Source organism: Neovison vison, chromosome 13, assembly GCF_020171115.1.
Source record: "Neovison vison isolate M4711 chromosome 13, ASM_NN_V1, whole genome shotgun sequence".
Taxonomy (NCBI): Eukaryota; Metazoa; Chordata; class Mammalia; order Carnivora; family Mustelidae; genus Neogale; species Neogale vison.
The window spans coordinates 3,136,463-3,164,299 of record NC_058103.1 but is presented as its reverse complement, the minus strand read 5'-3'; the positions used below and the strand labels follow the sequence as shown (position 1 = coordinate 3,164,299).

Below are 27,837 nucleotides of genomic sequence, written 5' to 3'. Positions count from 1 at the left end.
AAGTCTCCGGGAGGCGACGCGGGAGCGCGGCGGGATGGGCGCGCTGGGCCGGGCCCTCCTGGGGCTGCAGCTGCTGGGTAAGCGGGGGGCGCCCCGGCGGGGCCCCGAGGCGGCGGGAGGGCCTCGGCTCGCCCCGGGCGGGCGGCGGGAGCTGGAGAGGCTCCCGGGCCTGGGGGAGGCGAAGACCCCCGGCCAGACCCCACCCCCATCCGGGCTCGGCCCTGCCCTCGGGCGCCGGGGTCGGTTCGAGGTGCGCAGCGTCCCCCGTTCCTGGCTACCGCAGCGACTGCGCGCGGGAGGGCGCGGGCTCCAAAGCTGACTCGGTTTCCCCGTCCCCGACGGCGCGCGGATCCTCGCCCTCGGCACCGCGGCCGACGCGCGTCCTCGGTGCTCGCCCCCGAGGCCCGGGAGCTTGAAAACTGCAACCCCGCCCTTGCCCCTCTCTTAGCCCCTCGCGGTTCCCTCGGGACACAGCTCCCAACCAGAGACCCCCTCCGGCCCCTTCTGCCGGGCCGAGGCCTCCGCTACCCCCTTCACCTCCGTCCCTCTGTCGTCCCTGCCCTTGCCCCCTGCTCCAGCGACGGGCAAACTGGGGGCGGGGCGAGGAGGCGATGGGGCGGGCGTCCTGGAGGGGGCACGCGGGGGCGGGCGCCGCAGGTCGGGTAGGAGTTCGTCAGCACCGAGGCGGGGCTCCTGCAGGGTCTGGGCCGCCCTGGCGACCCCACGGGCGCGGGCTCCGGGCCCAATCTTCCCTCTGCCCGGGGGGTGGGCGCGTCGGAGGCGAGAGCACTCAGTCCTGCCCGTCCCCAGCGCTGACCCAGGCCGCCTACAAACTCTGGATTCCCAGTACGGACTTTGAAGCCGCCGCCAACTGGAGCCAGAACAGAACCCCGTGCGCGGGCGCCGCCGTCGAGTTCCCCGCAAACAAGGTTCCTTCCCCACACGCCTCCCTGGGGGGCTCGGGATGGGGACTCACGTGGCCGGGGTTTCGGGACAGGCAAAGGGGGGCCGCTAGCCAACCCACTTCTTCCTGCAGCTGGTGTCAGTCCTGGTGCGAGAAGGTCACAGCATCTCGGACATGGTGAGGGGGGCTGTGGCTGAGACCCGGGTGGGAGGGGGCTGGTGGTCCCTCCTGGTCGTCTGGAAGCCCCTTTCTTGCCTTGAGATCGGCCCCAACCTGCCTGGGAAACCGTGAAGACCTTGAGCCTTTGTCCTCTGGAGGGGCTTCTGGGAGGTTCGGGCAAATTCGGAGGCAGACACCTTGGTCCCAGCTCAGGCTGTGCCCCAGCCTTGGAAAGAGGTTCAGAGGCTTCTCCTCTCCCCGATTCCCTCTGTTTCTGGCCTCCAGCCCCCAGAAGTCAGTCTTCTCTAAGTTTCGCTCCAGGAAAAACCCTTCCCCCACTCTACTTCCCAAACCCTTTCTGTGTCCTGGTACCTAAAACCCCCCATCAGAAATCTCAAGGGTCTTTCTCTCAAACTGCTTCAGGGGACACTGGTGTTTCAGAGAATGGTGGGAATTAGAAGGTAAAAGAGGCTCCAAGACCAACAAATCTGGGCAAATCTGGGAGAAGCCACCTACTTGCCTGGAGCTTTCAGGCTGTGTTAAAGGCTCTGAAAAGGACTGGGTCTTTTTTCCCATGATCTGTGAAAGGGGGGGTCAGCAGGCTACTTACTGGCCTAATGCAGCTGCATGGCCAGAGCTAGGAATAGCTGCTTTTTTCTTTTTTTAAAGATTTTATTTATTTATTTGACAGAGAGAGAGAGATCACAGGTAGGCAGAGATGCAGGCAGAGAGAGGGGGAAGCAGTCTCCCTGCTGAGCAGAGAGCCCGATGCAGGACTCGATCCCAGAACCCTGGGATCATGACCTGAGCCAAAGGCAGAGGCTTAACCCACTGAGCCACCCAGGTGCCCCCAGGAATGGTTTTGAAACTTTTAAATGGTTGGAGGAAAAAAGCCAAAAGATGAATACTTTCATGGCCTAGGAAATATAGAATTCAAACTTCAATGTCCATAAATAAAGTTTTATTAGCACACAGCTCCCCTCCCCATTCAGTCACTAGCATCTATGGCCGCTGTCATGCTACAAAGCACAGTTCAGTGGCCATGAGGGAGTCTGTGTGGCCCTCAGAGCCTAATGGATTTACTGCCTAGGCCTTTGCAGAAAGGCTCACCACTCCCTGATTTAAAGTGTCATTTTCCGGGACCCCAGGGTCTCCGAGTCCTCTCCTAGTTAAGTGCCAACATAGCGCCCACTGTCCTCTGGGTTGACCATTGTCCTGTCAACAGCGGACCTGACAGCACGGTGTGACTGATGTGAGGGTTGCTGGTCCGAGCAGGGTGGAGCTGGGGGCAGGGGCTCTGGGTGTGGGTGCCAGGGTTGAGGTCCTCAACTAGCGGCCACTGGACCTTGTGTGGGTGGGCATGATGTGGGGAGGCATCCAGTGGCCCCAGTACCATCCAAGGTCTTCCCAGATGCGGGATCTGGGGACCCCAGGTCTTATTTCCACTCCCCAAGGTATCTTGGTTAGTGGATGGTTTCCAAAAGCGCCAATAATGGTGGGACCTGGACACTCATGGGGCAGGACAAGTCAGTGCAAGGGACCCCTGCCCCTCCCTGAGAGCCAGAGCAGTCTGCCTTGGCAGGGGGCATTAGGCAGATCCTGGGGGTCCCGATCCTGGCAGATCCGGGGTATAGATGCCCTTTCTGTCCAACACAGAGACTAAGGTACGGAAGGGAGCAGCAGCTAGGTGAAGGAGCCCAGGGAGGCATAGGGGGGCAGCTGGGTCCAGGGCCCACTCCCCCTGCCCCTGCCTAACTGTGGCAACCAGGCAGGCAGCAGCCCAGAACAGGAAGGGGGGCATCCAGAGCAGGTGTGGACCCTTGAGCGGGGAGTCAGTTGGGGTGGGGGCCTGGGGCCCTTCTCTGCTGACTGTTACTTTCATGGTCTCCTTCCGAAGAGCTTGAGGCTATTAAAGGAGTCATTCATTCATTCATTCATTTCCTGACAGGTCCCTCTATCTGGCCCTTCTTTCCATCCCCCGCTGTCCAAATGCGAGTCTCATTATAATCTGTGATGCAAAGTCAGCTGCCTTATAGGGGTGTTTGTGGTGTTTTGAGAATCCCTTCGCTGCTGCTGAGTCACAGTCATAGCCGAGCATATGTCTAATAAGTGATTATGTCACAGTTCTGCCATCGGGGCACATGCTTGTGTGGGACACTAGCTAGAGAACCGGCTTTATTCTTCTCCTTAGAATAAGCCCAGTTTCTGATGTCTTCCTCCAAGCCACCAGCCTCGCCCCTTGGCTGCGGCTCAGCCGTCCCGGGTGTCCCTTTGCCTGTTCCTGCAGTCACCAAGCGGTCCTCACCCCCTGGGGCAACTCTCCCGTCTGCTCTTCACTCCAAGGCCAACTAGTTCTTTGCAGATCGGACTGTCGTGGAGAAACTGGAGGGTACTTTTGTCAGGAAATAGCCGCAATGAAACCCTGGAGTTTTGTTTGGGAATGAACACTCGCTTTATACCATCAGGCTGTGAATTTCTCGGCAAATGTTTCATACTATCCATCATAAAAGTCGAAACTAGAGTTTTCTTTCTTTTTTTTTTTTTAAGAGTATTTATTTATTTATTTATTTGACAGACAGAGATCACAAGGAGGCAGAGAGGCAGGCAGAGAGAGAGGAGGAAGCAGGCTTCCCGCTGAGCAGAGAGCCTGATGCACGGCTTGATCCCAGGACCCTGGGATCAGGACCTGAGCCGAAGGCAGAGGCTTCACCCCACTGAGCCACCCAGGCGCCCAAAACTAGAGCTTTCGAGTGGTCACCGTACAGGTCTTACACAGCTCGGGCCACTCATTAACACTTTGTAATGTGGTTTCTATTGTGAACGGTACAATGTTTTTACAAAATCATGTGTTTGTTCTAGTTATTTATTTTTATGAATGATGAGAGTTGTTCCTCCTTCCTTCCAGTCCTAACTCCTTTAATTTCTTTTTCTTTCCAAAGAGCATTGTCCAGGGGGTGCCTGGGCGGTGTAGTTGGTTAAGCGTCAGACTCTTGGTTTTGGCTCAGGTCATGATCTCAGGGTCATGGGATCGAGCCCTGTGTCAGGCTCCACGCCCAGCGGGGAGTCTGCTTGGGATTCTCTCTCCCCTCTTCCACTACCCCTCCCTTCCCACTCTCTTTATAAAATAAAGAAATCTTTAAAAATATATAACATTGTCCAGGATCCCTCCCCCTAGGTTGAACAAAAGTGATAAAAGGGGCATCTGTATCTTGTTCCAACGTGGAAGAGAACGCGGGTTATGTTTCTCCATTGAGTGTAATGATTGCTGCAGGGTTTTGGTACAAAAACTTTATTAAATTTTGGAAATTCTATTACTAGCCTGCTAGCAGCTTCTTTATTTTTATTATTTTTTTAAAGATTTTTTTAAAAGATTTTATTTATTTATTTGACAGACAGATCACAAGTAGGCAGAGAGAGAGAGAGAGTGAAGCAGGCTCCCCGCTGAGCAGAGAGCCCGACGCGGGGCTTGATCCCAGGACCCCAGGATCGTGACCTGAGCCGAAGGCAGCGGCTTTAACTCACTGAGCCACCCAGGCACCCCTGCTAGCAGCTTCTTTAAAAAAATTATAAATAGGTTTGTTGGACTTCTCTGGTGTTTTTTGTTTGTTTTACATCAAGTGAGATACGATTGTCCCCCTCCCTCCTTTTAGCCTTTTAGTGAGGTTTTCTGAGGTTGAATTGTCCTTGTGACCACTGTCCTGGGACCTTCCTGTAGGTGCAGGTCCGAGCAGGGCCCCCTCTGCAAGACACCTGACTTCCCTCTGCCCTAGGACGCTGATCATGTGGGCACGGGACTCCTCGCTGCCATCTGCTGGGACATCATCATACGTACCACTAGGAAGTAGGGTGGGGAGCAGTCCTTGGACGGGAACCCCATGATCACCTGCATTTGTAAAATACACTAGTGGATCTAGTCAGTTTATATATATTTTTAAAGATTTATTTTTTTAAATTTAGATTTATTTCTTTATTTTAGAGAGAGAATGCGTGAGTGCGTGGGGCAGAAGGGGAGGGAGAATCCCAAGCAGACTCCCTGCTGATCGTGCGGGACTCGATCCCACGACCCTGAGATCACGGCCTGAGTGAAAGCCAAGATTGGGACCCTCAACTGACTGCGCCACCCAGGTGCCCCTGATCAGCAAATATTTTATTGGGGATTTTTTTTTTTTTTTGCATCTCCATTTATAAGTAGAACGAACACACAGTTTTTCTTCATCTGCTTTTGGAATCAAGATCACCGCAGGCCTCATGAAATGGCCTGGGCAATCTTCACTCTCTTTCTGTTTCCCAGAACAACTTCTGTGAGAAGAAATCAGTTGTTCCCTGAGAGCGCAGTGTGCTTCGCGTGTACCAGCATTGCTGCCGGAAGCCCACGGACGCTGTGACTTCGTTAGTGCTTGCTGGTCTATTTAAATTCTCTGCTTCTTGTGTCGATTTTGACATTTTGAATTTTTCTAGAAATTGGTATATTTCAAGTCTGGCAGTCCTTTTCATTTTTTTTAAAAAGATTTTATTTATTTATTTGACAGATAGAGATCACAAGTAGGCAGAGAGGCAGACAGAGAGAGAGAGAGGGAAGCAGGCTCCCCGCTGAGCAGAGAGCCCGATGCGGGACTCGATCCCAGGACCCTGAGATCATGACCTGAGCCGAAGGGAGCGGCTTAATCCACTGAGCCACTCAGGCGCCCCATCCTTTTAATTTCTTAAGCTTCTCAGTGTCCGTGTCTTCCCACAAACAAGTAGGTCCTTCAGGTGTGTCTCTTTCCCATTTCTTTCCTTCTTCCTCCAAGCATGTTTGCAGGGCAGGTCTCTGCCGCCGTCTGCGGTCTTTCCTTGTGCTCCCGCATTTGAATGGACTTTTGGCCAGATATAAAATTCCTGATAGGCCCTTCTTCTCCTTTAATACATGAAATAATCATCACACCGTCTTGTGCATCCGTTGTTCTTGCTGAGAAACCTGTCCTCTGAGGTTTTTTTCTTTCCTGGGTGATCTGTGCGTTCTCTCTGAAGCTTGTACAATGTTCTTCGTGTCGCTGGTGTTCCTAAGCACACTGCCCGCCTTCTGGGTGTGATTCTTCTTGCTGCCCACGCTGCGGGGCGCCTTTCCATTTGGGGTTTCTCAGCTTTCTTCACACCTGTAAAATGCATCCTCCTTGATGCTTCAAATACCCCCCCCACATTTGTATCTGCATTTTGGAACCCTGGGGTCTGCACTCTCTCCTGCTCTGCCCTGCAGAGTCCCTCCCTCCGCGGGGACCCGTGAGTCAGTGGGTGTTCTCCAGCTGGACCAGTCCACATGTTTATCTCACCTAGTGTGCTCTTCCTTTCAATTATTCCCCGTTCTGTAATTTATTTATATTTTCCCCCTTTGGTTCTTTTTATTATTAAATTTTCATTTTTTAAAAAAGATTTTTATTTGCTTGTCAGAAAGAGCAGGAGCAGGGGAAGCGACAGGCAGAGGGAGAAACAGACTCCCCCACGGAGCAGGGACCCCCATGCAGGACTTGATCCCAGGACCCCGGGATCAGAACCCCAGCCGGGGGCAGACACCTAACCGGCTGAGCCACCCAGGCATCCCTAAGTTTTCATTTTAATTCCAGTATAGTTAACATACAGTGCTACATCACTTGAGGGTGCAGTATAGTGATTCACCCCCTTTGGTTCTTTTCCAAAAACGAGTTCTTGTTCAGGCTTTGCCCTGTGCGTCCAGGCCCCAGTTCCTGCGGTGCCTCTGTCTGTCTCCAGGGCTCCCTTGCGCCTGTGGGTGGGGCTGTCTTGCTGTCACAGCCCTGCTCCCTGCCCCTGCCCCCTCTCCCTCACACAGTTCAGGGCCACCTTCACACTCCTCCGAGGCTGGGGTTCCTGGTTTGTAGTTTCTCGGGGGTGATGGAGAGGGCAGTGGCCCTAGTGTCACCCTGCGCCAAACTCTTCAGGCCCCCAGGGCCAGGCGCCCCCAGACCCTGAGCTCCCCTCCCCGGGAACACGGGGGCCGGCGCGGGACCCTGTGGCACCTTGGGTCACCGCGAGGCGCAGCCTCCGCCTGTGCTTCCCGCAGCTCCTGCCCCGGGACGGGGAATTCGTCCTGGCCTCGGGGGCTGGCTTCAGCGCCCAGGACGCCAGCAGGGACCAGGGCTGTGGCACAGGTGAGGCGCCCCGGGGCGGGGTCTTGGGGGGGCGGGGAAGGTGACCGGGGCGGGGCCTGCCCGGGGGCGTGTCTGGGCGGGGCCCGGTTGGGGGCGGCCCTTCCGCGGAGCTCAGGGACGCGCGCCCACCCAGGCGCCCCCGCGCGCTTCCTCGACCCCGACCGCTTCTCCTGGCACGACCCCCGCCTGTGGCGCTCCGGGGACGCGGCGCGCGGCCTGTTCTCCGTGGACGCCGAGCGCGTGCCCTGCCGCCACGACGACGTCGTCTTTCCGTCCGACGCCTCCTTCCGAGTGGGCCTCGGCGCGATCCCCGGCCCCGCGCGCGTCCGCAGCGTCCGGGCTCTGGGCCAGGTGAGCTGGCGCGCGCGGGGCCGGGGCTTGGGTCTCCCCTCCGCGCCTCGGCCCGGGCACTGCCCCTCCCGGCGCGCCGCCGCCCCTGCCGGGCCCCGCACGTGAGTTCCGAGCGCTCAAAGGCTGCCCTCCCCCCACGCCGGCGCCGCTCGTGACCCGGCCACCCGCAGACGTTCACGCGCGACGAGGACCTGGGGCCGTTCCTGGCGTCCCGCGCCGGCCGCCTGCGCTTCCACGGGCCGGGCGCTCTGAGCGTGGGCTCCGAGGCCTGCGCCGAGCGGTCGGGCTGCGTCTGCGGCAACGCGGAGGTGAGTGGGGCCCGCAGCGCCTGGCGGGGGCCCGATCGGGGCGGGGGTCCGCTCGGGGCGGGGGCCCGGCGTCCGGCCTCTGCCGCTGCGGTCTGGCCCTTCCCGCCTCCGTGCTGACCGACGCCCTCCTCCAGCTGCAGCCCTGGATCTGCGCCGCCCTGCTCCAGCCCCTGGGCGGTCGCTGCCCCCCGACCGCCTGCCGTGACGCCCTCCGGCCCGAGGGCCAGTGCTGCGACCTCTGCGGTGAGCGCCCCCTCCCGGCACGTGTTTGCTGAGACGGCCTAGCTACCGTGGCTCGCCCCCAGCCTCAGTTTCCCTGATGGTGCTGTGCCCTCCCGTCGCAGGAGCCATCGTGTCGCTGACCCACGGGCCCACCTTTGACCTGGAGCAGTACCGGGAGCGGCTGCTGCAAACCTTCCTGGTAATGGGGCCGCGCCCCCCACCTTCGCCCTGCCACCCGCCGCCGCCCCCGCCCGGGACCTCTCCCCGCAGGGACCCCGGGGCCCCACTTTGCCTCACTGACGCGATCACTCTCTGCGCACCCGGCCACCATTCGTCCCTGTCGCCGCGGCCCCCGCAGGTCCGAGGGCGAAGTCCCTGGGACAACCCTGTCTCCGTCCCCAGCCGCAGTACCAGGGGGTGCAAGTGGCCGTGTCCAAGGTGCCGCGCCCGGCCCGACCGCGCGACACCGCAGGCGCCGAGGAGGACGCGGAGATCCAGGTGGTGCTGGCGGAGACCCGGCCGGAGATGGGCACGGCGCGACGGCTGGCCCGCGCCCTCCTGGCGGACGTCGCCGAGCACGGTAACCGCGGTGCGTTTTCCCGGTCCCTGGCCCGCCCCGGCGTGGCGGAGACTGAGCCGGCGCCGTCCGTTGCAGGCGAAGCCCTTGGGATCCTGTCGGCGACAGCTCGGGAGTCGGGCGCGCCTGTCGGGGACAGCTCGGCGGAGGGGCTGGACGGTGCGGGTTTGCGCGCGGAGCTGGCCGGCGGAGTGACGGCCGCGCTGCTCCTGCTGCTGGCGCTGGCGGCGGGCGCGCTGCTGCTGCGCCGCGCTCGGAGGCTCAGGTGCGCCGGCGGGGCTGCGGGCGCGGGGGCCGGCGGCGGCGGTGGGCTCTCGGGCTGCCGCGCGGACCGGCAGGGGGGCGGTGGCTCAGGGGCCGCGGGGCGGGGCGGATCCGCCGCGGGCGGAGGCTCAGGTCGCGGGGGCGGGGCCTCGGAAATGGGGGCCGCGGGGCGGGGTCTCAGGGCGGGTGCGCTGGGGTCCTGAGGCCCAGGGGGCCCGCGAGGCGGAGGGGGCGGAGGGTCAGGTAGCGGGAGTGGGGGCCGAGCCGCCGAGGGCTCACGTGCGTCCCTCTTCCCCAGGTGGAGTGGGCGCGACCGAGCGGCCCCCGGGCCGGGGCTGGCGCCCCTGGGCTTCTCCAACCCGGCGTTCGGCGCTGCGGGCTCCGCGGAGCCGGTAAGGGGGCGGGAGGGGGAGCCGGTGAGGGGGCGGGAGGGGGAGCCGGTGAGGGGGCGGGAGGGGGACCGGTTCTCCCCGCGGCCGCGCTGGGCGCCCACGCCCCTGACTGCGCCCGCCCCTTGATTCTCCGCACCCGCAGCACCCGCAGCCTCCCGCGCCGAAGCTGGAAAACAGCAGCACCAGCCGCAGCTACTTCGTTAACCCGCTTTTCGCAGAGGCAGAGGCCTGAGCGGCCGCGAGCCGAGTCCACCCTCGCTTCTGCCCTGCGCCACCCCCGTGAAATGTCCGGGACCCTGACCTTGCGGGATCCCCGCCCCCTTCTCCACGCTCCTTGTCCCCGGCAGGCCAGGGTAGGGTGGCCTAGGACCCTGAGACCAGGACCTGAGCCAGAACCAAGAATCAGACGCTCCGCCCAGCTGAGCCGCCCAGGCGCCCCGGGGTCAGTCTTTCCTAATAGGACTTGCTACAACGGAAAGCCTCGGTCCAGCGAGAAAACATACAAGCCCCGACTAAATCAGATTCTAGTCATGAGATGGGGGGAGCTGGATAAAATACCAAACCGCAGATGGTCCATTGTGCACTTCAAATGCCTGAGGGCGAAAGCGAGAGGGAAGTAAACCATCAGAAACTCCTAGCAATTGGGCGCCTGGGTGGCTCAGTGGGTTAAGCCTCTGCCTTCGGCTCAGGTAATGATCTCAGGGTCCTGGGATCGAGTCCCACATCGGGCTCTCTGCTCAGCGGGGGGCCTGCCTCCCTCTCTCTCTCTTTTTCTCTGCCTACTTGTGATCTCTCTCTGTCAAATAAATAAATAAAAATATTTAAAAGAAAAAAAGAAACTCCTAGCGATGGAGAACAGACAGGGATGATGGGGAGAGCTGGGTGGGGGCTGGGCCAGTGGGGGATGGGTATCGAGGGCACCGGTTGGGATGAGCACCAGGTGTTGTGTGTAAGTGGTGAATCACTAAATTCTACTCCTGAAACCAATTTTACCAAATATGGTAACTAGAATTTAAATAAAAACTTGAGGGAAAAGATGCCCCAAATGCCCAAAAAATGCATCGACGGGTTTCCCAGGCTTCTGTCTGGGGCAGGTGGGACAAGAAAGGTGGCCTTACTGGTATTTCCCTTCAGTACTGGTTCACAGAGCTACCGACCTCTCAGCAGACGGGTGACTGAATGCGTGCCCAGCCGTGGGCGATCGGCGTTTTAGGGTCAGGCAGGGCCGGATTATTTGGTCCCAGGCAGAATTGTTTTCACTGAACCGAGAATTCCATTTCCAATATTGTTTTCCCCTCTCTGGGGCTCGTTGATCGATTTTTCTAGATCATTCTTTGGGGGAGCATCTCTTTGGACCACGACTGAGGTTTGGTTGTTGGTTTCTTTGAGGGCAGGGTTCCTGGTAGGAACATCGAGGCTGTTCCCCTTGCATCCAGGGGGTCGAGACGCGCGACCTTAATCAGCAGCTGGCGAAGCATGGCATCGAATACATTTGGGGCACAAGGGCCATTTAAAATTTTATTCCCATTAGAGGTAAGGCGACGTTGCTGTTGCCCCGACATCCCAAAGTCCTGGGCTACCCCGAGGCGTCCTGGCGGTAGGTATCAGTGTCTGTGGTCTGGCCCTTGGCCCGAGAGAGCGCCTCGCTCAGCCTCGTGGGCTGAAGCAGGCCCCGATGTGGCGGCCGCGGACAGTCTGGTCGCCCTCAGTCACCATCCACAGTGTGGCCGTGCCGTGGACTCTCCTCCCTGTGCGCTCGCTACAGCCCCGTCTTAGTTTACTTTACAGCTGGAAGATGGTACCTCCCTCCCCTCCCCTGCGGCACCCCTCGCCGCCTCCCTCCCGGCGGCCGCGCGCTCTGCACCTGGAGCCACTTCGGTTCTGTTTGCTTTTTAGATCCCACGTGCGAGTCGGGCACGCGGCGTTTGTTTCTTCTCTGACTTCGTTCACGTTGCGTGATGCCCTCTAGGTCCGTCCACGTAGTTGGAGTTCTAGTATTCCTGTGTGTGTGTGTGTGTGTGTGAGAGAGAGAGAGAGAGAGAGAGAGAGAGAAGGAAGGAAGGGGGTCAGCCTGCTGCTGCCTCTGTGACTAGAAAGCGTCTAGTCAGGTTTTCTGCCCATTTTTTTTTAAAAGATTCTATTTATTTGACAGAGAGAGATCACAAGTAGGCAGAGAGGCAGGCAGAGACAGAGAGGAAAGCAGGCTCTCCGCTCAGCGGAGAGTCCGATGTGGGACTCGATCCCAGGACCCTGAGATCATGACCTGAGCCGAAGGCAGAGGCTTAACCCACTGAGCCACCCAGGCGCCTTCCTCTTTCCTTTTGCTATGGGGACAATTCAGTATCATTCTGGCCTGGGGGCTACTCTTCTGTCTCTCTCTTTTTTTTTAATATTTTATTTATTTATTTGACAGATCGAGATCACAGGCAGGCAGAGGGAGAGGAGGAAGCAGACTCCCCGCTGAGCAGAGAGCCTGATGCGGGACTTGATCCCAGGACCCTGAGATCATGACCCGAGCCGAAGGCAGAGGCTTAACCCACTGAGCCACGCAGGCGCCCCCCATTAAAAAAAAATATTTTATTTATTTGACAGAGAGACAGCGAGAGACGGAACACAAGCAGGAGGAGAGGGAGAGGGAGAAGCAGGCTTCCCTCGGAGCAGGGAGCCTGATGCGGGGCTCGATCCCAGATCCCTGGATCATGACCTGAGCCAAAGGCAGACACCCAACGACTGAGCCACCCAGGCGCCCTGCTTTCTGCCCATTTTTAAAAATGGGATAGTTTTTTAAATACCGCGTTACAGGAGTTCTTTATATATTTTGTATGCTTGTGTCTTACCAGATATATTCTTTGCGAAGAGCTTCTCCCCAGTGCGTTGCCGTTTTCGTGTCGTGGATGGTTTACTTTGCGGCGCAGGAGCTGTCTGGCTGGACGCGGCTCCCTTGGACCATTTTGGCTTCCCTTGCCCTTGCCCGAGGAAGTGTTGCTCAAGCCAGTATCAGAGCGCTTGCCGCCTGGGTTTTCTTCTAGGATTTTTCTGGTTTGGGGTGTTACCGTTGAGTGTTTAATCCCCCTCGAGCTCGCTCCGGAGTGCGGCGCTCTTCGCCAGCAGCTGATTCCCCTGGCACCGGGTCCTGCAGAGACTGTCCTTTCCCTGCCGTAGGCTCCTGCCTCCTTTGTGCAGTGAGACGACTGTGCAAGTGTGGGGTTTCTTTCCGGGCTCACTGCTCTGTCCCACTGGTCTCGGTGTCTTCCTGTGCCACCAAACGGCACGGACTACTCCAGCTGTGTCGTGTAAATGTGCAAGCGGGATTTGCTTCCTTCTTTTCAAGATTGCTTTGGCTATTCGTGGTCTTCTGTGGTTTCTTATAAATACGGGATTATATATTCTAACTCTGTGACATGCCATTAATATTTTGACAGATTGCTTGGACATTGTTTTTAAAAAATTATTTAGGTTTTATTTATTTATTTGAGATCACAAGCAGGCAGAGAGGCAGGCAGAGACAAGAGAGGGGAAAGCAGGCTCTCAGCTGAGCAGAGAGCTGGATGCGGGGCTTGATCCCAGGACCCTGAGATCATGACCTTTGCTAAAGGCGGAGGCTTAACCCACTGAGCCACCCAGGTGCCCCTATAATTGGAATTTTTTTAAGATTTTATTTTTTAAGTAATCTCTATACCCAACATGGGGCTCGAACTCACAACCCAGAGATCAAGAATCAGATGTTCTACCGACTGAGCCAGGTGGGCGCCCCTAGTATTTGGAAGTTGTCCCTTTAGTCCCCTTCACCCATTTCATCCACCCCACTTCTCCCCTCCCCTCTGGCAAACCCCCAGTTTGTCCTTTGTATCTGGGACTCTGTTTTTGTTTGTATGTTTGTTCTTTTTTTTTTTTTTTGACTTTTAGATTCTAGATATACGTGAAATCCTATAGTATTTGTCTTCCTCTGACTTATTTCTCATGGCATAATACCCTCTAGTTCCATCCATGTTGCAAGTGGCAAGATTTCATTCTTTTTTCTGCCTGAGTAATCTCCCATTATTTATACACAGCACATTGTCTTCATCCATCCATCTGTGGACGCAGATACCCTGGCTATTGTAAATAATGCTGCAACAAACAGAGGAGCATAGATTTTTATTTTAAAGAGTTTATTTATTCAACACAGAGACACAGTGAGAGAGGGAACACAGCACGGGGAGTGGCAGAGGGAGAACCAGGCCTGGTTCTCTCTGGACTCTGGGACCACGACCACCACCACCACCTGAGCTGAAGGCAGCTCACTTAACAACTGAGCCACCCAGGTGCCCCGAGGAGCGTAGATCTTTTCAAATTAATATTTTCATTTTCTCTGAGTAAATACCCAGAAGTGGGATCAGTAGGTTATATGGTAGTTCTATATATTTTTTATTTTTTTGGAAAAGCCTGCCTGCTGTTTTCCACAGTGGCTGTACCAGCTTGCATTTCTACCAACAGTGCCCAAGGGTTCTCTTTTTTCCACATCTACACCAACACTTGTTGTTTCTTGTCTTTTTCATACTAGCCATTCTGATAGGTAGGGAGTGATGATCTCACTGTGGTTCGGATCGGCATTTCCCGGATGCTTAGTGGTGTTGAGCATCTCTTCATATATCTCTTGGCCATCTGTATGTCTTTATGGAAAAATTTTTACTTAGGTCCTCTGCCCATTTTTTAATTGGATTGTATGTATGTATACATACATATTGTATATGAGTATTGTATATGTGTATATTGTGTGTGATATACATGCAAATGTATACAGACACATACGTGCACACACACTGAGTTGTAGGAGGGCTTTATGTATTTTGGATGCTAGTCCTTTATCAGATCTATTTGCAAATAGCCTCTCCCATATAGTAGTTGCCTTTGCGTTTTGTTGCTGGTTTACTTGGCTGTGCAAAAACTTTTTAGTGTGATGTAGTGTCAAATGTCCATTTTTGCTCTTGTTTCCGTTGCTTGGGAAGAGATCCAGAAAAATATTGCCAAGAGTGATGTCCAAGAGTTTACGGCCCATTTTCTTCTTGGATTCCTATGGTTTTAGGTCTCACATTTAGGTCTCTAATCCATTTTGAGTTCAATTTTGTGAATGGTGTAAAGTGTTCTAGTTTCGTTCTTTTTTGCATGTTGCTTTCCAGATGTCCCAGCACAGGATTTCCCTATCGTATATTCCTGCCTCCTTGGTCATAGATTAACTGACCACAGGCACACGGGCTGAGTTTTGGTCCCGTGATCACGTTCCATCAATCTGTCGGGGTGTGTTTTGTTTCTGTTTTTGTTTTTGTTTTTTTGCCAGGACCATTCTGTTTTGGTTACTGCAGCTCTGTGATAATAGTCTGAAATCTGGAATTGTGATACATCCAGCTTATTCTTTCTCAAGATTATTCTGGCTAGTTGGGGTCTTGTGGTTCCGTACAAATTTTGGGATTATCTGTTCTAGTTCCCTGAAAATACTTTTGGTGTTTTCATAGGGATGATTGCACTGATTCTGTAGACTGCTTTGGGTAATAGGGACATTCTAACAATAGAATTTTTTCCAATCCACAGGTATGGTGTATCTTTCCATTTATTTGTGTTGTCTTCAGTTTGTTTTTTCAATGTTGTATTGTTTTCAGAGTACAGTTATTTCACCTCTTTGGTTAAATGTCTTCCTGGCTATTTTATTCTTCAGTTTTGAATGGGATTGTTTTCTTTTTTTCTTAAAGATTTCATTTATTTATTTGACAGAGAGAAATCACAAGTAGATGGAGAGGCAGGCAGAGAGAGAGAGGGAAGCAGGCTCCCCGCCGAGCAGAGAGCCCGATGCGGGACTCGATCCCAGGACTCTGAGATCATGACCCGAGCGGCTTAACCCACTGAGCCACCCAGGCGCCCCGGGATTGTTTTCTTAATTTCTCTTTCTACTAGTTTGTTATTAGCATATAAAAACAGATTTCTTTTCTTTTTTTTTTTTTAATTTGTCAGAGAGAGAGAGGGAGAGAGCAGGCACAGGCAGACAGAGTGGCAGGCAGAGGCAGAGGGAGAAGCAGGCTCCTGGCTGAGCAAGGAGCCCAATGTGGGACTCGATCCCAGGGCGCTGGGATCATGACCTGAGCCGAAGGCAGCCGCTTAACCAACTGAGCCACCCTGGCGTCCCTAAAAACAGATTTCTTTATATTAATTGTGTATCCTGCAACTTGACTGACTTCATCCTGCAACTTGACTGAATTTATTCGAATAATATTTTGGTGGAGTCTTTACAGTTTCTGTATATATTACATGTTTTCTCTCTATACTCTTATGTCCTCTAATAACAATAGTGATCTTTCATTTCTTTATCATTTTGGATGCACTTTATTCCCTTTTCTTGTTTGATTGCTGTGTCTAGGACTTCCAGTACTATGTTGAGTAGAAATGGTGAGTTGATATTTTTGTTTTGCTCCTGATCTTAGAGGAAAAACTTTGAGCTTTTCATCAGTTTTATGTTAGATGTGGGTTTTTCAGATAAAGCCTTTATTAGGTTAAGGTACGTTCCTTCTATTACCTACTTTGTTGAGAGTTTTATCCTGAATAGATGTTGAATTTTGTCAAATGCTTTCACGGCATCTATTGAGATGATCGTATGACTTTTATCCTTAATTCTGTTACTATGGTATAGCGTATCGATTGTGTAGATTTTGAATCCTCTTAGCATCCCTGGTATAAATCCTACTTGATTGTGGTGAATGATACTTTTGATGTATCATTGAATTCAGTTTGCTGATATTTTGTCAAGGATTTTTGTATCTATGTTCATGAGAGTTGTCGACCTGTAATTTTGCTTTATTTGTAATATCTTTGCCTGGTTTGGTACCAGGGCAATGGTGGCTATTTTTTGGGAACAGTTTGAGAAAAATAGGAATTAGCTCTTTCACTTGTTTGGTGGCATTCATCTCTGAAGCCATCTGGTCCTAGACTTTGTTTTGGGGATTTTTACTGTTATTATGAATTCAATTTCATTACTTAGTAATCAGTCTGTTCAGATTTTCTCTTTCTTCCTGATTCAGTCTTAGAAGACTGTATGTTTCTAGGAATTTATCCATTTCTTCTAGGTTGTTCAGTTTGTTGGTGTGTAACTTTTCATGGTAGTCTCCTGTAATTCTTTATAGTTCTGTGGTGATGGTTGTAACTTCTTTCATTTGCAATTATATTTATTTGTTATCTTTTTTTTTCCTTGATGAGTTGTGCTAATAGCTGATCAATTCTGTTTTTTTCAAAGAACCAGCTCTTAGTTTCATTAATCTTTTCCGTTGTTAAAACCTCTATGTCACTAATTTTTCCTCTGATGTTTATTATTTCCTTCCTTCTACGACCTTTGGGCTTAGTCTGTTCTTTTTCCAGTTCCTGTAAGTGTACAGGTATAGTGTCCCCATCTCTGGAGGTAGGCCAGCAGTGCTAGAAACTTAACCTGTTAGAGCTGCTTTTGTTCTTTCCTGTAGATTTGGAGCTTTGTGTCTTCATTTTCATTTTTCTTCAAAGCATTTTAAAATTTCCTCTGATTTCTTCATTGACCCATTGGTTGTTCAATAGCACATTGTTTATTCTCTACATATTTTTAAGTTTTCTTGTTACTGATTTCTAGTTTCCCACCATTGTGGTTAGAAAAGATGGTTGGTATGATTTTAACCTTAAATGTATTGAGACTTGTTTTGTGGGCTACCATGTGGTCTATTCTGGGGGACAGGCCATGTGCACTTGAAAAATGTGTATCCTGCTGTTTTTGGATGGAATGTTCTGTATATATCTGTTAAGTCCATCTGGTCTAATGTGTGACTGCAGGTTAATGTCTCCTTGTTGATTTTCTGTCTGGATGATCTATCCATTGATGTAAGTCCGGTGTTAAAGTGCCCTACTCTTATACTGCTGTCAGTTTCAGCCTTTGTGTGTGTTAATATTAACTTCATGCTTTTAGGTGCTCCTGTGTTGGGTGCACAAATATTTACAAGCACTTTTCCCTTCTGCTGGGTGGATCCCTTTATCCTCCATCTACTTTGTCTGATGGAATATTGTCACCCCAGCTGTTTGTTCCTGTTTGGATGCAGCGTCTTTTTCTATCCCTTCCCTTTCAGTCTGTGTGTGTCTTAAGTCTGAAGTGAGTTTCCTGTAGACAGCATTTGGGTGGGTCCTTTTTTTTTTATTTTAATCCTTTCTGCTTCCCCATGTATTTTGATTGGAGCATTTACATTTAAAGTAATTATTGATAGGTATGTACTTCCTGCCATTTTGTTAATTGTTTCCTGGTTGTTTTTGTAGTTCTTCTCTGGCTCTCTTCCCTTGTGATTTGATGATTTTCTTTAGTGTTTAGATTAATTTCTATGTTTCGTATATCTATTATTTATTTATTTTTATTGATTACTTATTTACATCTACTTTTGTATATATATTATAGGTTCTTTGGTCTGGGATTACATGAGGCTCATATTTAACAATCTGTGTCTATGGCATTGTGTTTTTTTTTTTTTAATTTAAAGATTTTCTTTATTTATTTGTCAGAGAGAGAGGGAGAGCGAGCGAGCACAGGCAGACAGAGAGGCAGGCAGAGGCAGAGGGAGAAGCAGGCTCCCTGCCGAGCAAGGAGCCCGATGTGGGACTCGATCCCAGGACGCTGGGATCATGACCTGAGCCGCAGGCAGCCGCTTAACCAACTGAGCCACCCAGGCATCCCTGGCATTGTGTTTTAAGTAGGTGGTTGTTTAGGTTCAAATCCATTCTCAAAGCACTACATTTCATCTACCGTTTTATGTTTTTGACATCCTATTATGTCTTTTTATTTAGTGCATACCTTAAGTGATTATTGCAGAATTTAGTTGACTTTACTACCTTTTTTCTTAACCCTCATACTGACTTTTTAAAAGTTTTATTTATTTGAATAATCTCTTCACCCAACATGGGGCTTGAACTCATAACTAAGACTCACATGCTCTATGGAATGAGCCAACCAGCTGCTCCTGAATGCCTTTCATTTTGCTTTTTTGGGAAACTCTTTATCTCTCCTTCAATCCTGAATGTTAACTTTGTCAAAGAGTATCCTTGGTTATGTTTTTTTCTTTCAGCACTTTGAGTATATCATGGCACTGACTCTGGCCAGCAAAGTTTCTGCTGAAAATCAACGGATAGTCTTTTTTTTTTTTTTTTAAGATTTTATTTATTTATTTATTTGACAGAGAGAGACCACAGTAGACAGAGAGGCAGGCAGAGAGAAAGAGAGGGAAGCAGACTCCCCGCTGAGCAGAGAGCCCGATGCGGGACTCGATCCCAGGACCCTGAGATCATGACCTGAGCCGAAGGCAGCGGCTTAACCCACTGAGCCACCCAGGCGCCCCTCAACGGATAGTCTTAAAAGAGTTCCCTTATACATAACTAGTTGCCTTTTTTTTAATGCTTCGTATTCTCTATATCTTTAATTTTTGACATTTTAATTATAATATGCCTTGGTGTGGATCTCTTTGGATTCATCTTCTTTGGAGCTCTATGTGCTTCTTAGATCTTGGTCTGTTTCCTTCCCCAGGTTAAGTTATTATTTCTTGAAATAAGTTTTCTGCCCCTTTCTCTCACTTCTTCTGCGATCTCTGTAATATGAATGTTAGTATACAGTATACTGGATGTTGTCCCAGAGGTTCCTTAAACTCTTATTTCTTTTCATTCTTTTTTCTTTTTGTTCTTCATTTTGGGTGATTTCCATTACCTTGTCTTTCTCATCTCTGATTCATTCTTCTGTATCCTCAAATCTGTTGCTAATTCCCTCTAGTGTATCTTCCATTTCTGTTTTCATATTCTTAAATTCTGACTGGCACTTTCTCATATTTTCTATCTCTCTTTTTAAAAGATCTTCTTTATTTCAGATACAGAAAGGGAGAGAGGGTGTGTGAGCACAAGCATGAGAGAGGGGAAGGGCAGAGGGAGAAGCAGACACCTCACTGAGCAGGGGGCCTGACGTGGGGCTTGATCCCAAGAACTGGGATCATGATCTGAGCCGAGGCAGACACTTAATCAGCTGAGCCACCCAGGCGCCCCATATTTTCTGTCTCTTGGTTGAAGTCTGCACTCTTGTTTCATTTAGTTATTTTTCTCAGGTTTTGTCTTGTTATTTTGTCTGAAACATTCTCCTATGTCTGTTCATTTTGCCTGACTCTGTTTCTGTGTATTAGGTAGTTCAGTTACTTCTCCCAGTGTTCAAGGTTTATGTAGCAAATGTCCTGTGTGGCCGAGAAGTGCAGTCCCTCCTGGCCACCAGTGCCAACGGCTCCAGGGGTGTCCCTTACATGGACGGCATGTACCCTTGTGTTGTTGTGGAGCTGTGACTGCTGTGGGTGTGCCCGTGGGCAGGGGTGACACCTGGTCTGGCAGGCCGGGCCTCCCTGCTGTGACTGCCGTGGTGCACTGGCAGCCTGGGTTATAATGCTCTCAGCTGTGGCCTCAACAAAACACAGGGTTGTGTGGGATCTTCGGGGGTGTACACCCTGTTGTTAACCATCTAGAGGGAGAATTTCATTTTTTAAAAGATTTTATTTGACAGAGAGGCACAGTGAGAGAGGGAACACAAACAGGGGAAGTGGGAGAGGGAGAAGCAGGCTTCCCACTGAGCAGGGAGCCCGAAGTGGGGCTCAATTCCAGGACTCTGGGATCATGACCTGAGCCGAAGGCAGACGCTTAACTGACTGAGCCACCCAGGTGCCCCTAGAGGGAGGATTTCAAAATGGCACTTGCCATCACTGGAGTCTACACAGAATGGGCTAGGAAAAATGGCTGCTCCCAGTGTCTCCATCCTGGGGAGATGCCCAGTTATTTCTGCCCTCTCTGGCAGGCACTCCAAGATTTTATTTTTTTCTAATTTTTTTAATTCTAGTAATGAAACCATTATTATGCCTATGGTATGTACATGTTTTATATGGTATTTTCTTACTGATTTTTGAGTCAAAGCTAGTCTGTGCATTAACCCTTTAAGGGCAGGCTTTCCTTTTCCTATAGTTCCACTGTTTTCTTGGACAGGACTCCCTGGTAGTTTGGGAATCCAGGTGTTTTGTGAGCTCCTCTGGATCTGGGCTGCCTGATGTGGAGCTCAAACCTCTCTCTCCTCAGGGAGAACGTCTGTACCTGTGAGATCTCTCCACTGTGGAGTACTGCCTCTGTGGGAGTGTGTGTTTTCCTTAGGCTGTGTTTCTGCCTTTTCTACCGCTCTCCTTGCTGTGCCTTGTTGTGTAGGCTCTGTTCACCCAGGGTCTGGGTCCCCATTACTGGCGATTATTCCACATACAGTTGTAGATTGTTGTGTTCATGGGATGAGGTGAGCTCAGGACAGTACTATGCTGCCATCTTGAACTTTCTTCTTTTGATATTTGTCATTTGGACCCTTCAAACGACCTTCATTTAACCATGAGAAACCTGCATTGGTTAGAGGAGTTTCCTGTAAATTATCAGAGTCAGAGGTGTCCTATCTGCAGTGATGAGGGGTGTTGTCCAAGAGGGAGGGAGCAGGGTGTCCGGGAGTAGGTGACTGCAGTGAGGAGTTCTGGGAGGAGTGGTTAGGAAGAAGACTTCACAGGACTGGGATGATGGGCCGGAAGGTGGTGGGTGTTCAGGAGAGCCTCTACACAGGGCATGGGGATGGCTATGGGGGTCCCGGGACTGTCTCCTTGCTGCCCTTAGCCAAAGGCATGGTGGCGGGAATGGCTCATTTTGGGGTGGTACTTGAAGGCCCTTCCTCCTTACATATTAAAAAGAAAAATGGGAGCTAATAATTAGGATGTCCAAGGGCAGGAGGCATCATTAAGCTTTTCTTTAAGGTCTCAAAGGTTACGTCATCTTGATTTTTCCTAAATAATAGGGTCAGATTTGTTGATTTCTTTAGAAAACATACAAAGTTGGGTCCTAAGAGAGAAAGTTCAAAATCCAATTCCACAGCAAGCCAGTCTGAGAAAAACTTGTAATTGGTGCTCGGTTTTAGGTTTGGGATGTGCAGGATACTACAAAAGCACATGAGCTTCTACATGAGCCCTTGTTCCAAGACCAGTGCCCTAAATACTGAATCTGAGTTTGAGCAAACTGCCATTTTTTCTGGAAGACTTTCTGTTCTTTTAAGGCTAACAGTTTCAACAGGAGGCTGCTGTCCTCTTCCTGTGGGGAGACTTGGGAAAGGGGCAGAGAAGCAAGTGCTGGACGCATGGTACCAGTGGGAAGCCTCCAGAAAACCTTGTGTCACTAAGTCCTTTTGTAAGGTGCGTGAGCCCCCGGGGTTGTGACTGCCTGAGGGTCCTGCCGAGGGAAGCAGGGATCCCTGCTGGCCACAGCCACGGAAATGCTGACACAGGCACTGGGTACGCTCATTATGGCCAGACCCCGGCTGTCGGTTGAGATGAAGGCAGACAAGGACAGGGTGGCGAGGGTCACAATGTTATTTTGTGGCTTGGAGCTCCCAGACAAACCTCCCTGCTCAGCGGCTGGGTTTTCTCACAGGTAGGATCAGGGTGTTGCAGGAGCTAGTGCAGGGGCAGTGAGGCCAGGGGCCTCTAGCCTTCTGTTATCCTGGTGCCCTGCAGGGTCTATTTATAGGGTATTGGTTTGTTCTGGGGAGAGGCTTTGCAGGGTCTGCGTGGATCTCAGTGGGAGGTGTGCTGTGGATTCTGTGGGGGTCCATTGAGGGTTTTGCCCATAATGGGCTGGTAGTTGATCCAAGTGGTCTTGGACTTGGCGGCAGGGATGGAGGAGACACAGCAAGGACATGAAAGGGTCATGTGACCCACCTAGTTGGCTATCTAGATTGCTGCTGTCAAATTCCAGAATTACTTCCTCTTTCGGGAGAAATTCCAGCAATTTCTTGAAGAAATTTGGGCCCGGTAAGGGAATGGGGCCAAGGAACTAAGAAGAAAGTGTGAATATCTCCTAGGGGGCCCAAGCAAGAGAGAAGAGGTTCACGACAGGACCTTGTTGAGGTTTGCTAGGGACCCCCATTATCTGAACGGATTTGGCTCTCCGAGGCGGAGCTCTTGGCGGTAGTGGGGCTGAGCACTGAGTGTCGCTCTCATGTCAGATGGGACAGAGACTCATTCCCAGTGTGCAGGGTGGTAGAGAGGGACAGGAAGAGCCTCTGTAGTTCCTGGGAGTCCCGGCACAAGGGGTGGGAGGGACTAGAAAAGCCCGGTCAGAGAGCCGAAGGGGGCTGGGGCTCTTCTTCCATGTCCAACAGTCTTTTTTGCAGTGGCCTGGCCTCTTACAGTAATGGTGAAGGTCAGGAGGGTTTCGGTTCTGTTTAGGGGCCTCCGTTTGTCAGAGTTGGAAATTATGGGTCTTAGAAGTCCTGGTTTTATTTGAGGCGTCCAGGGTACAGGTGAGCGGGCTTGCTACATCAACTAGATCCACAGTGGACAAGTTTCCCATTTCGTCCTGGTCCTTTTAACTGAAACATCCGCCCAGTAATGAACACGGAGCTCAAGGCCACCTGGCTGGGGCGCGCGCGTCCAGAGCAGACGAAGCAACCTGCAGGCGTCAGAACGGCTGGGGCAGGCTCACAGGTGTTGAGCGTCAAGCCTGAACGTGGAGCCACCAGCAGGCTTGGGAACAGCTTCAGTAATTGTTCTGCAAGTTTTTTAGGGATTTTCCAGGCTTTCTGGTCTGTCCCTCTGAATCCCTTCCAGGGTCTTCCTGTGGGCCCGACCCTCCCCAACAAGCGTGTGAGCACCTGAGTGACCCGCGTCCGAGAGACTGGGTTCAGAAGACTGAGTGACCGTGTTCCGAGCGTGCTCGAGTCTGCGAGGATCCCGAGTCCTTCCTCAGCTTTGGCTCCGGGGACGCGAGAGATTCGGGGCTTAGCTTTCAAGGGGCAGGTTCTGACGGGGGTGGGAGCGCTGGGGCAGAAGAGTTCATTCAGAGAGCCCTGGAACGAGGGGCCGGGGATGGCCCTGGAGGCAGGCAAGGCGGCTGGGAGGGGACACGGAGGCCTCAGAAGCCCTCGGAGGTCACGCCGCTGTCTTCCACCGCGGTTGACTGAGGACCGGGTTTCGTCCGCTGCTGGGCGCGCTGGTGCTCCGGGGGGCTCTTCCCCTCGCGCTGTGTAAATCTGGAGCCACCGTCTCCTCCGATTCCGAGGTTTCCCGAGTGACCACTGCGGCTCTCAACGGTCTCTGCTCGTCTGCCTCTGAAACACCCGCCTGAGGCGGAGTCGCGGGTCTGAAGCAGGACGCTGGGGGCTCGGGGAGGCGCGCAGCTGGAGGCCTGCACCCACCGCCCCGAGCGCGGCTGGCCCGCGGGGCCGCCCGCCCGCCCACTCCGGGGCCGGGGCACCCCTGCTCCCCAGCCTCACAGGCTGTTGCGGGGCGGGGGGCGGTGGGTCTTCTCTGGAGCCTGCATTTGACACCACGTGCCAGGGACCTGGCAGAAGGACGGGTTTCTTCTGGGACGGCAGGGGAAGGGCATGGCGGGCAGTTCAGACTCGGCAAACCCACGGGGAGGCGAGTCTGGAGCCCAAAGGAGAGGAGCAGGGTGACCGCGGAAGGAGGGACATGGGAGAGGCGGCCTGGATTCAAAGTCCGGGGTGGGGACGGGGGGGAATTCAGGGTGTGCGGGTCGCTGGCCGGCTGTTCCAGAACCACCTCCAATGCCTCGGGCTTCTTCAGGAGGGACGAGACCAGGCGCGCGGGGGCTGCCGGGGCCGCGCGGGGGCTGCCGGGGGCTCTGGGACCGCAGCCTCTGCGCTGGTTCCCACTGCCAAGGCTGGAGCTGAGCACCTGCGCTGCCGCAAAGACCCGGATGCCGCGTCTCTAGCCAGACACACACAGACACGCGCACACACACACACACCCGGGGCCCACGGGGTGTCCTTCTGGGCGGGGGCAGGTAGAGCCTCTGGCGTCCATCGCTGTCAGGCCCGGTGCTTGGGGGGGAGCGGCGGCGTGGGTGTCCCGGTGGCAGCAGCGAGAAGGCGAGTCACACGGCGTGTGTGACAGCGGCCCCCACACCCAGGGCTGGGACCCCGAGGGCGTCTGGGCAGTGGGGGGGCTGGGGCGTGCCGGCTGTCCGCCTCCGTGGGCAGCAACTGAACACGGTGGGGACCCATCACTCCGGGGCCCGTGTGGCACTCGGCGGTGTGAACCCCACCTGCTTCTGCGCCACCCGCTCTGCCGCTGCTGTAGGACACGCCGGCGCCCGCCACTGGGATCTGCTGCCTGCACGGTGTGGCCGCGGCGGGGACCCTCGGCGATCGCATGCTGGTCCCACGTGGCGCCGGTCTCTGCGGAACCCTGCTTCTCTTCCACGCCTCTGTCGTTTCCAGCTGGTGGCTTTCACCTGGGTTTCTGAAAGGCTCCACCTGTGCCTGGCGTCGTCCCTGCTGCCCGGACACTCTGGTCCTTTCAAGGACAGCAGAGAGGGCTGCCACCTGTGCCCGGTGTCGGGGTGGTGGGACGTGCAAAGCAAGGGGAACAGATGGGAAGGCAGAGCCAGCGGCCCAGGGGCTGGTCCCTGAACATCCCTGTCACAGGGTGGGCGAGCTGCTCTCTGGACTTTGTTGTGGCCTCACAGCCCCCCGGAAGGCAAGGCTGTCACTGGCCGCGCCTTACCAAGAACACCGGAGCTCTCAGAACGACTACAACCCAACCCACTGCACTGGGTCATTGGGGGGGGGGGGGGCGGCTGCCCACTGCTGCCAGAGTTCCGCAGCGTTGGGGTGACTCCAACCTGCCCCAGCCCATCCTCTAGGGCTGCTGAGGGGGCCAGCGTGCTTGTGTGTGGCCGGGGTCCCCCTGCTGCTCCAGGTGGCCCCACAGACTGGAGCCTCTCCCGCATGACTGCGCTTGCCGGACTCTTGCTCTGCCTTGCAGTGTCTCACAGATGCCCCCCACCCCCTGCCCTGCCCCTGGCCCCTGGCCCCTGGCCCCTGGCGGCTTCTACTTCTCTCAGGCTGAAACCCTAACCCAATTCTGGTGTCTGGGTACCGCGAGACCCGGCAGGAGCACCTAACCAGGGGACCCCTTTCTGCCCGCAGTGGCCAAGCCTGTCCCTGCCTCCCATGTCCAGGTGCCCCCCACCAGGAGCCCCATCACAGCCCTGGAGGGCCAGAGTCCCACTGGAAACCAGCTCCTGCCACATGTAGACAGGTGCTTTTTGCAGGACCCCGCAGAGCAAATGAGCAAGAATGGCATCTGCAGGCAGGGGTTTCCAGCACCGGGTCCCCACTGGGACACAAGCAGGGAGACAAGTCATCACACTCAGACAAGCCACTGAGAACTTTAAAACTGCTGTCTTCTGCTTTATTGGCAGCTAAATTGTTCAAAAATGTTCTCACGATTCAATAATTACAAAGACTCAGACTTACATTAAAAAAGTAAAAACCAGAACCCCCAGCAGGTGCCAGACCCAGCAGAAGCCCCGGGGGCGGTGGACAGCAGGTGCCGGGTGTACGACACGCACAGGCAGGCCGTGGTGCCCACATCACTCAGTGCCGACTCAAGGGAAGTGCGCGTCTTCCACAGCGTCGTCAGAACGCGGACCAGCGGGAGAGCAGGGCAGAGCCCGTCCTGGGCCAGAGACCAGCGCTGCCGTCCGGCCAGTTAATCTAAGCCTTTCACAGGACAGGGCACAAACCTGATTACTCAACACAGCAGCAAGGAAGGGGGAGAGTAAATCCACGGGCAGAGCCAATGTGCAGGAGTGTCGGGCGAGTCTATGTGATGCATACGGGCACTAACCACAGGGCTCCATGCAGGGGCAGGGCGGTGGGGGGGGGTGTCTGGTGCCCGCAGCGGGGCTCCGGGGGCGCTGGCCTCCTCTTGCCCAGTGGCAGCTCGCCACGCCCACCTTCACGGTGAGGCAGCAGCCGTGCAAGCGCAGGGACTTCACAGTAGTGACACAGGTGACACTTGACAGCTGTGACCAGGAGTGGACACACACACACACACACACACACACACACACACACGGGGCCCAGGGCAGGCGTGGCTCCGGGGGCCTCTGGCCATGGCTACACCGTCGGCAGAAGGTCTGCGGCTGACTGTAATGGCTAAGTGAAGACGAAGGCCACCGACTAACCTCCGCTTTCCTGTCTTCAAGATTCTAGGGACACGGGGACCGAAACACAATTTCCTACGATTCTCTAAGGTCCTAGGGGGCAGGGAACAGGCTCGTCACAGAGGCTGCGCAGGGCCTGCCGGCTCACCATGCGGGAGGCCGGCATCCGCAGCTGGTTCCAGGCGGGGGAGGCGAGGTGCTGGTCCTTCCTGTGCAAACGGAATGGTGCTGTCCCACCGTGGTGTGGGTCAGTGGGTCGGGCCCACCACCACCAACCATGTGGCAGAAAACTGATCATTATTATAATAAAGATTTTTCTTTATCTCCGTATCTACATATTGAGTCTACGTTTCCTTGGACAACACTGGAGGGTCAGCTCAGTCTTGGCACGGGCACCGGAGGCCGGGCACCCCCGCTCTCTGGCCCCGTGGCGGCGAGGCCAGCGGCTTCAGGCGTCGTAGGCCGGCTGCTCCAGGCCTTCGAGGGGGAGCTGGCTCCTGTGCGGGGAGTTGGGGCTTGGGGGGCCGCTGGGGTTGGAGCTGTTCGACGGAGTCGAGTGTTTGGTCGAGTCGGAGTCAGGCTGTTAACACAAGGAGGGGGAGAGCGTAAGGACAACCGCCCCGGGCCTGTGGAGGCTGGGCGCAGCCCTCCAGACACGGGCACTGGTCGGGGAAAGTCGGTCCCGCTGCTGCCTCCAGTCTGGTTACGAGAACACCCGACGAGCACTTCACAGCGTCCTTCAGTGTGCCGGTGAAGCGATCGCAAACCAAAGCCCAACCGGAAACCCACAAATAACTCAGCAATTACAGTTCCAAAGAGGAATGAGCAACTCTATGGCGAAGAAACCAGACAGACCGAAGTGAGAGAAGGCGCTCGTTCATGGTAAACTTTCTCAGCGAGATCAAAGGCCCACAGCTCGCTTCACACTGAGTGGCGAAGTCACAACTTTCCCACTAGCACGAGGCAAAACGAGATGGCCGCTCTCACCAGCGCTGTTCAACTCCAGCATAAACTTAACCAAAGAGGTGAGACATCTGACCACTGAAAGTAGAGAACGCTGCGGCAGAAACCGGCCCGAGCCATCTCACGTCCGTCCGGAAGACCGAGCACTGTGAGGACGGCGGTGCGCCCCCGGAGCAGTCCACGGCCTCAGCGCCGTCCCTACTGAAGTTCCGACAGCTCTTTTTCCAGAAATGGGAAATGGCTGTCCTGTCCTCAAATTCATACGGAATTGCAAGGGGCCCAGAGCAGCCAAAACAATCCTCTGAAAAAACTGGGAGGAACCACACTTCCCAAACTTACTCCTCCAAATGCATTAAGAAGCAACAGTACCCCAAACGGTGTGGTGTCGCATCGGCACAGAGAGCAGCAGAACAGAACCGAGTCCAGAAATAAATCTGTGTTACCACGGTCCACTGGCTTTTGGCAAGGGCGCCAAGGCACTTCGACGAGGGAAGGTGGCGCTGGATCTCCACCTTAC

The 27,837-nt window shown here is 53.9% G+C and overlaps 2 protein-coding genes across 2 annotated transcripts in view; one reads left to right on the top strand and one right to left on the bottom strand.

Moving 5' to 3' along the window:
• The first annotated feature begins 2 nt into the window (after positions 1–2).
• On the top strand, positions 3–10,036 carry AMN (amnion associated transmembrane protein). Its single transcript, XM_044230855.1, has 12 exons — positions 3–77; positions 811–929; positions 1,037–1,081; positions 7,119–7,206; positions 7,340–7,557; positions 7,728–7,865; positions 8,000–8,108; positions 8,210–8,286; positions 8,490–8,667; positions 8,743–8,929; positions 9,227–9,320; positions 9,463–10,036. The coding sequence occupies exons 1-12, from the start codon at positions 35–37 to the stop codon at positions 9,550–9,552; spliced, it is 1,386 nt and encodes a 461-aa protein (XP_044086790.1). The 5' UTR covers positions 3–34; the 3' UTR covers positions 9,553–10,036.
• A 15,535-nt stretch (positions 10,037–25,571) lies between these two features.
• CDC42BPB (CDC42 binding protein kinase beta) overlaps positions 25,572–27,837 on the bottom strand; it is a 100,699-nt gene continuing 98,433 nt past the window's right edge. The window contains 2 exon segments of the mRNA XM_044230778.1: positions 25,572–26,909; positions 26,911–26,937. Of these exon segments, the coding sequence (XP_044086713.1) occupies positions 26,730–26,909; positions 26,911–26,937 (207 nt within the window). The 3' untranslated portion in view covers positions 25,572–26,729.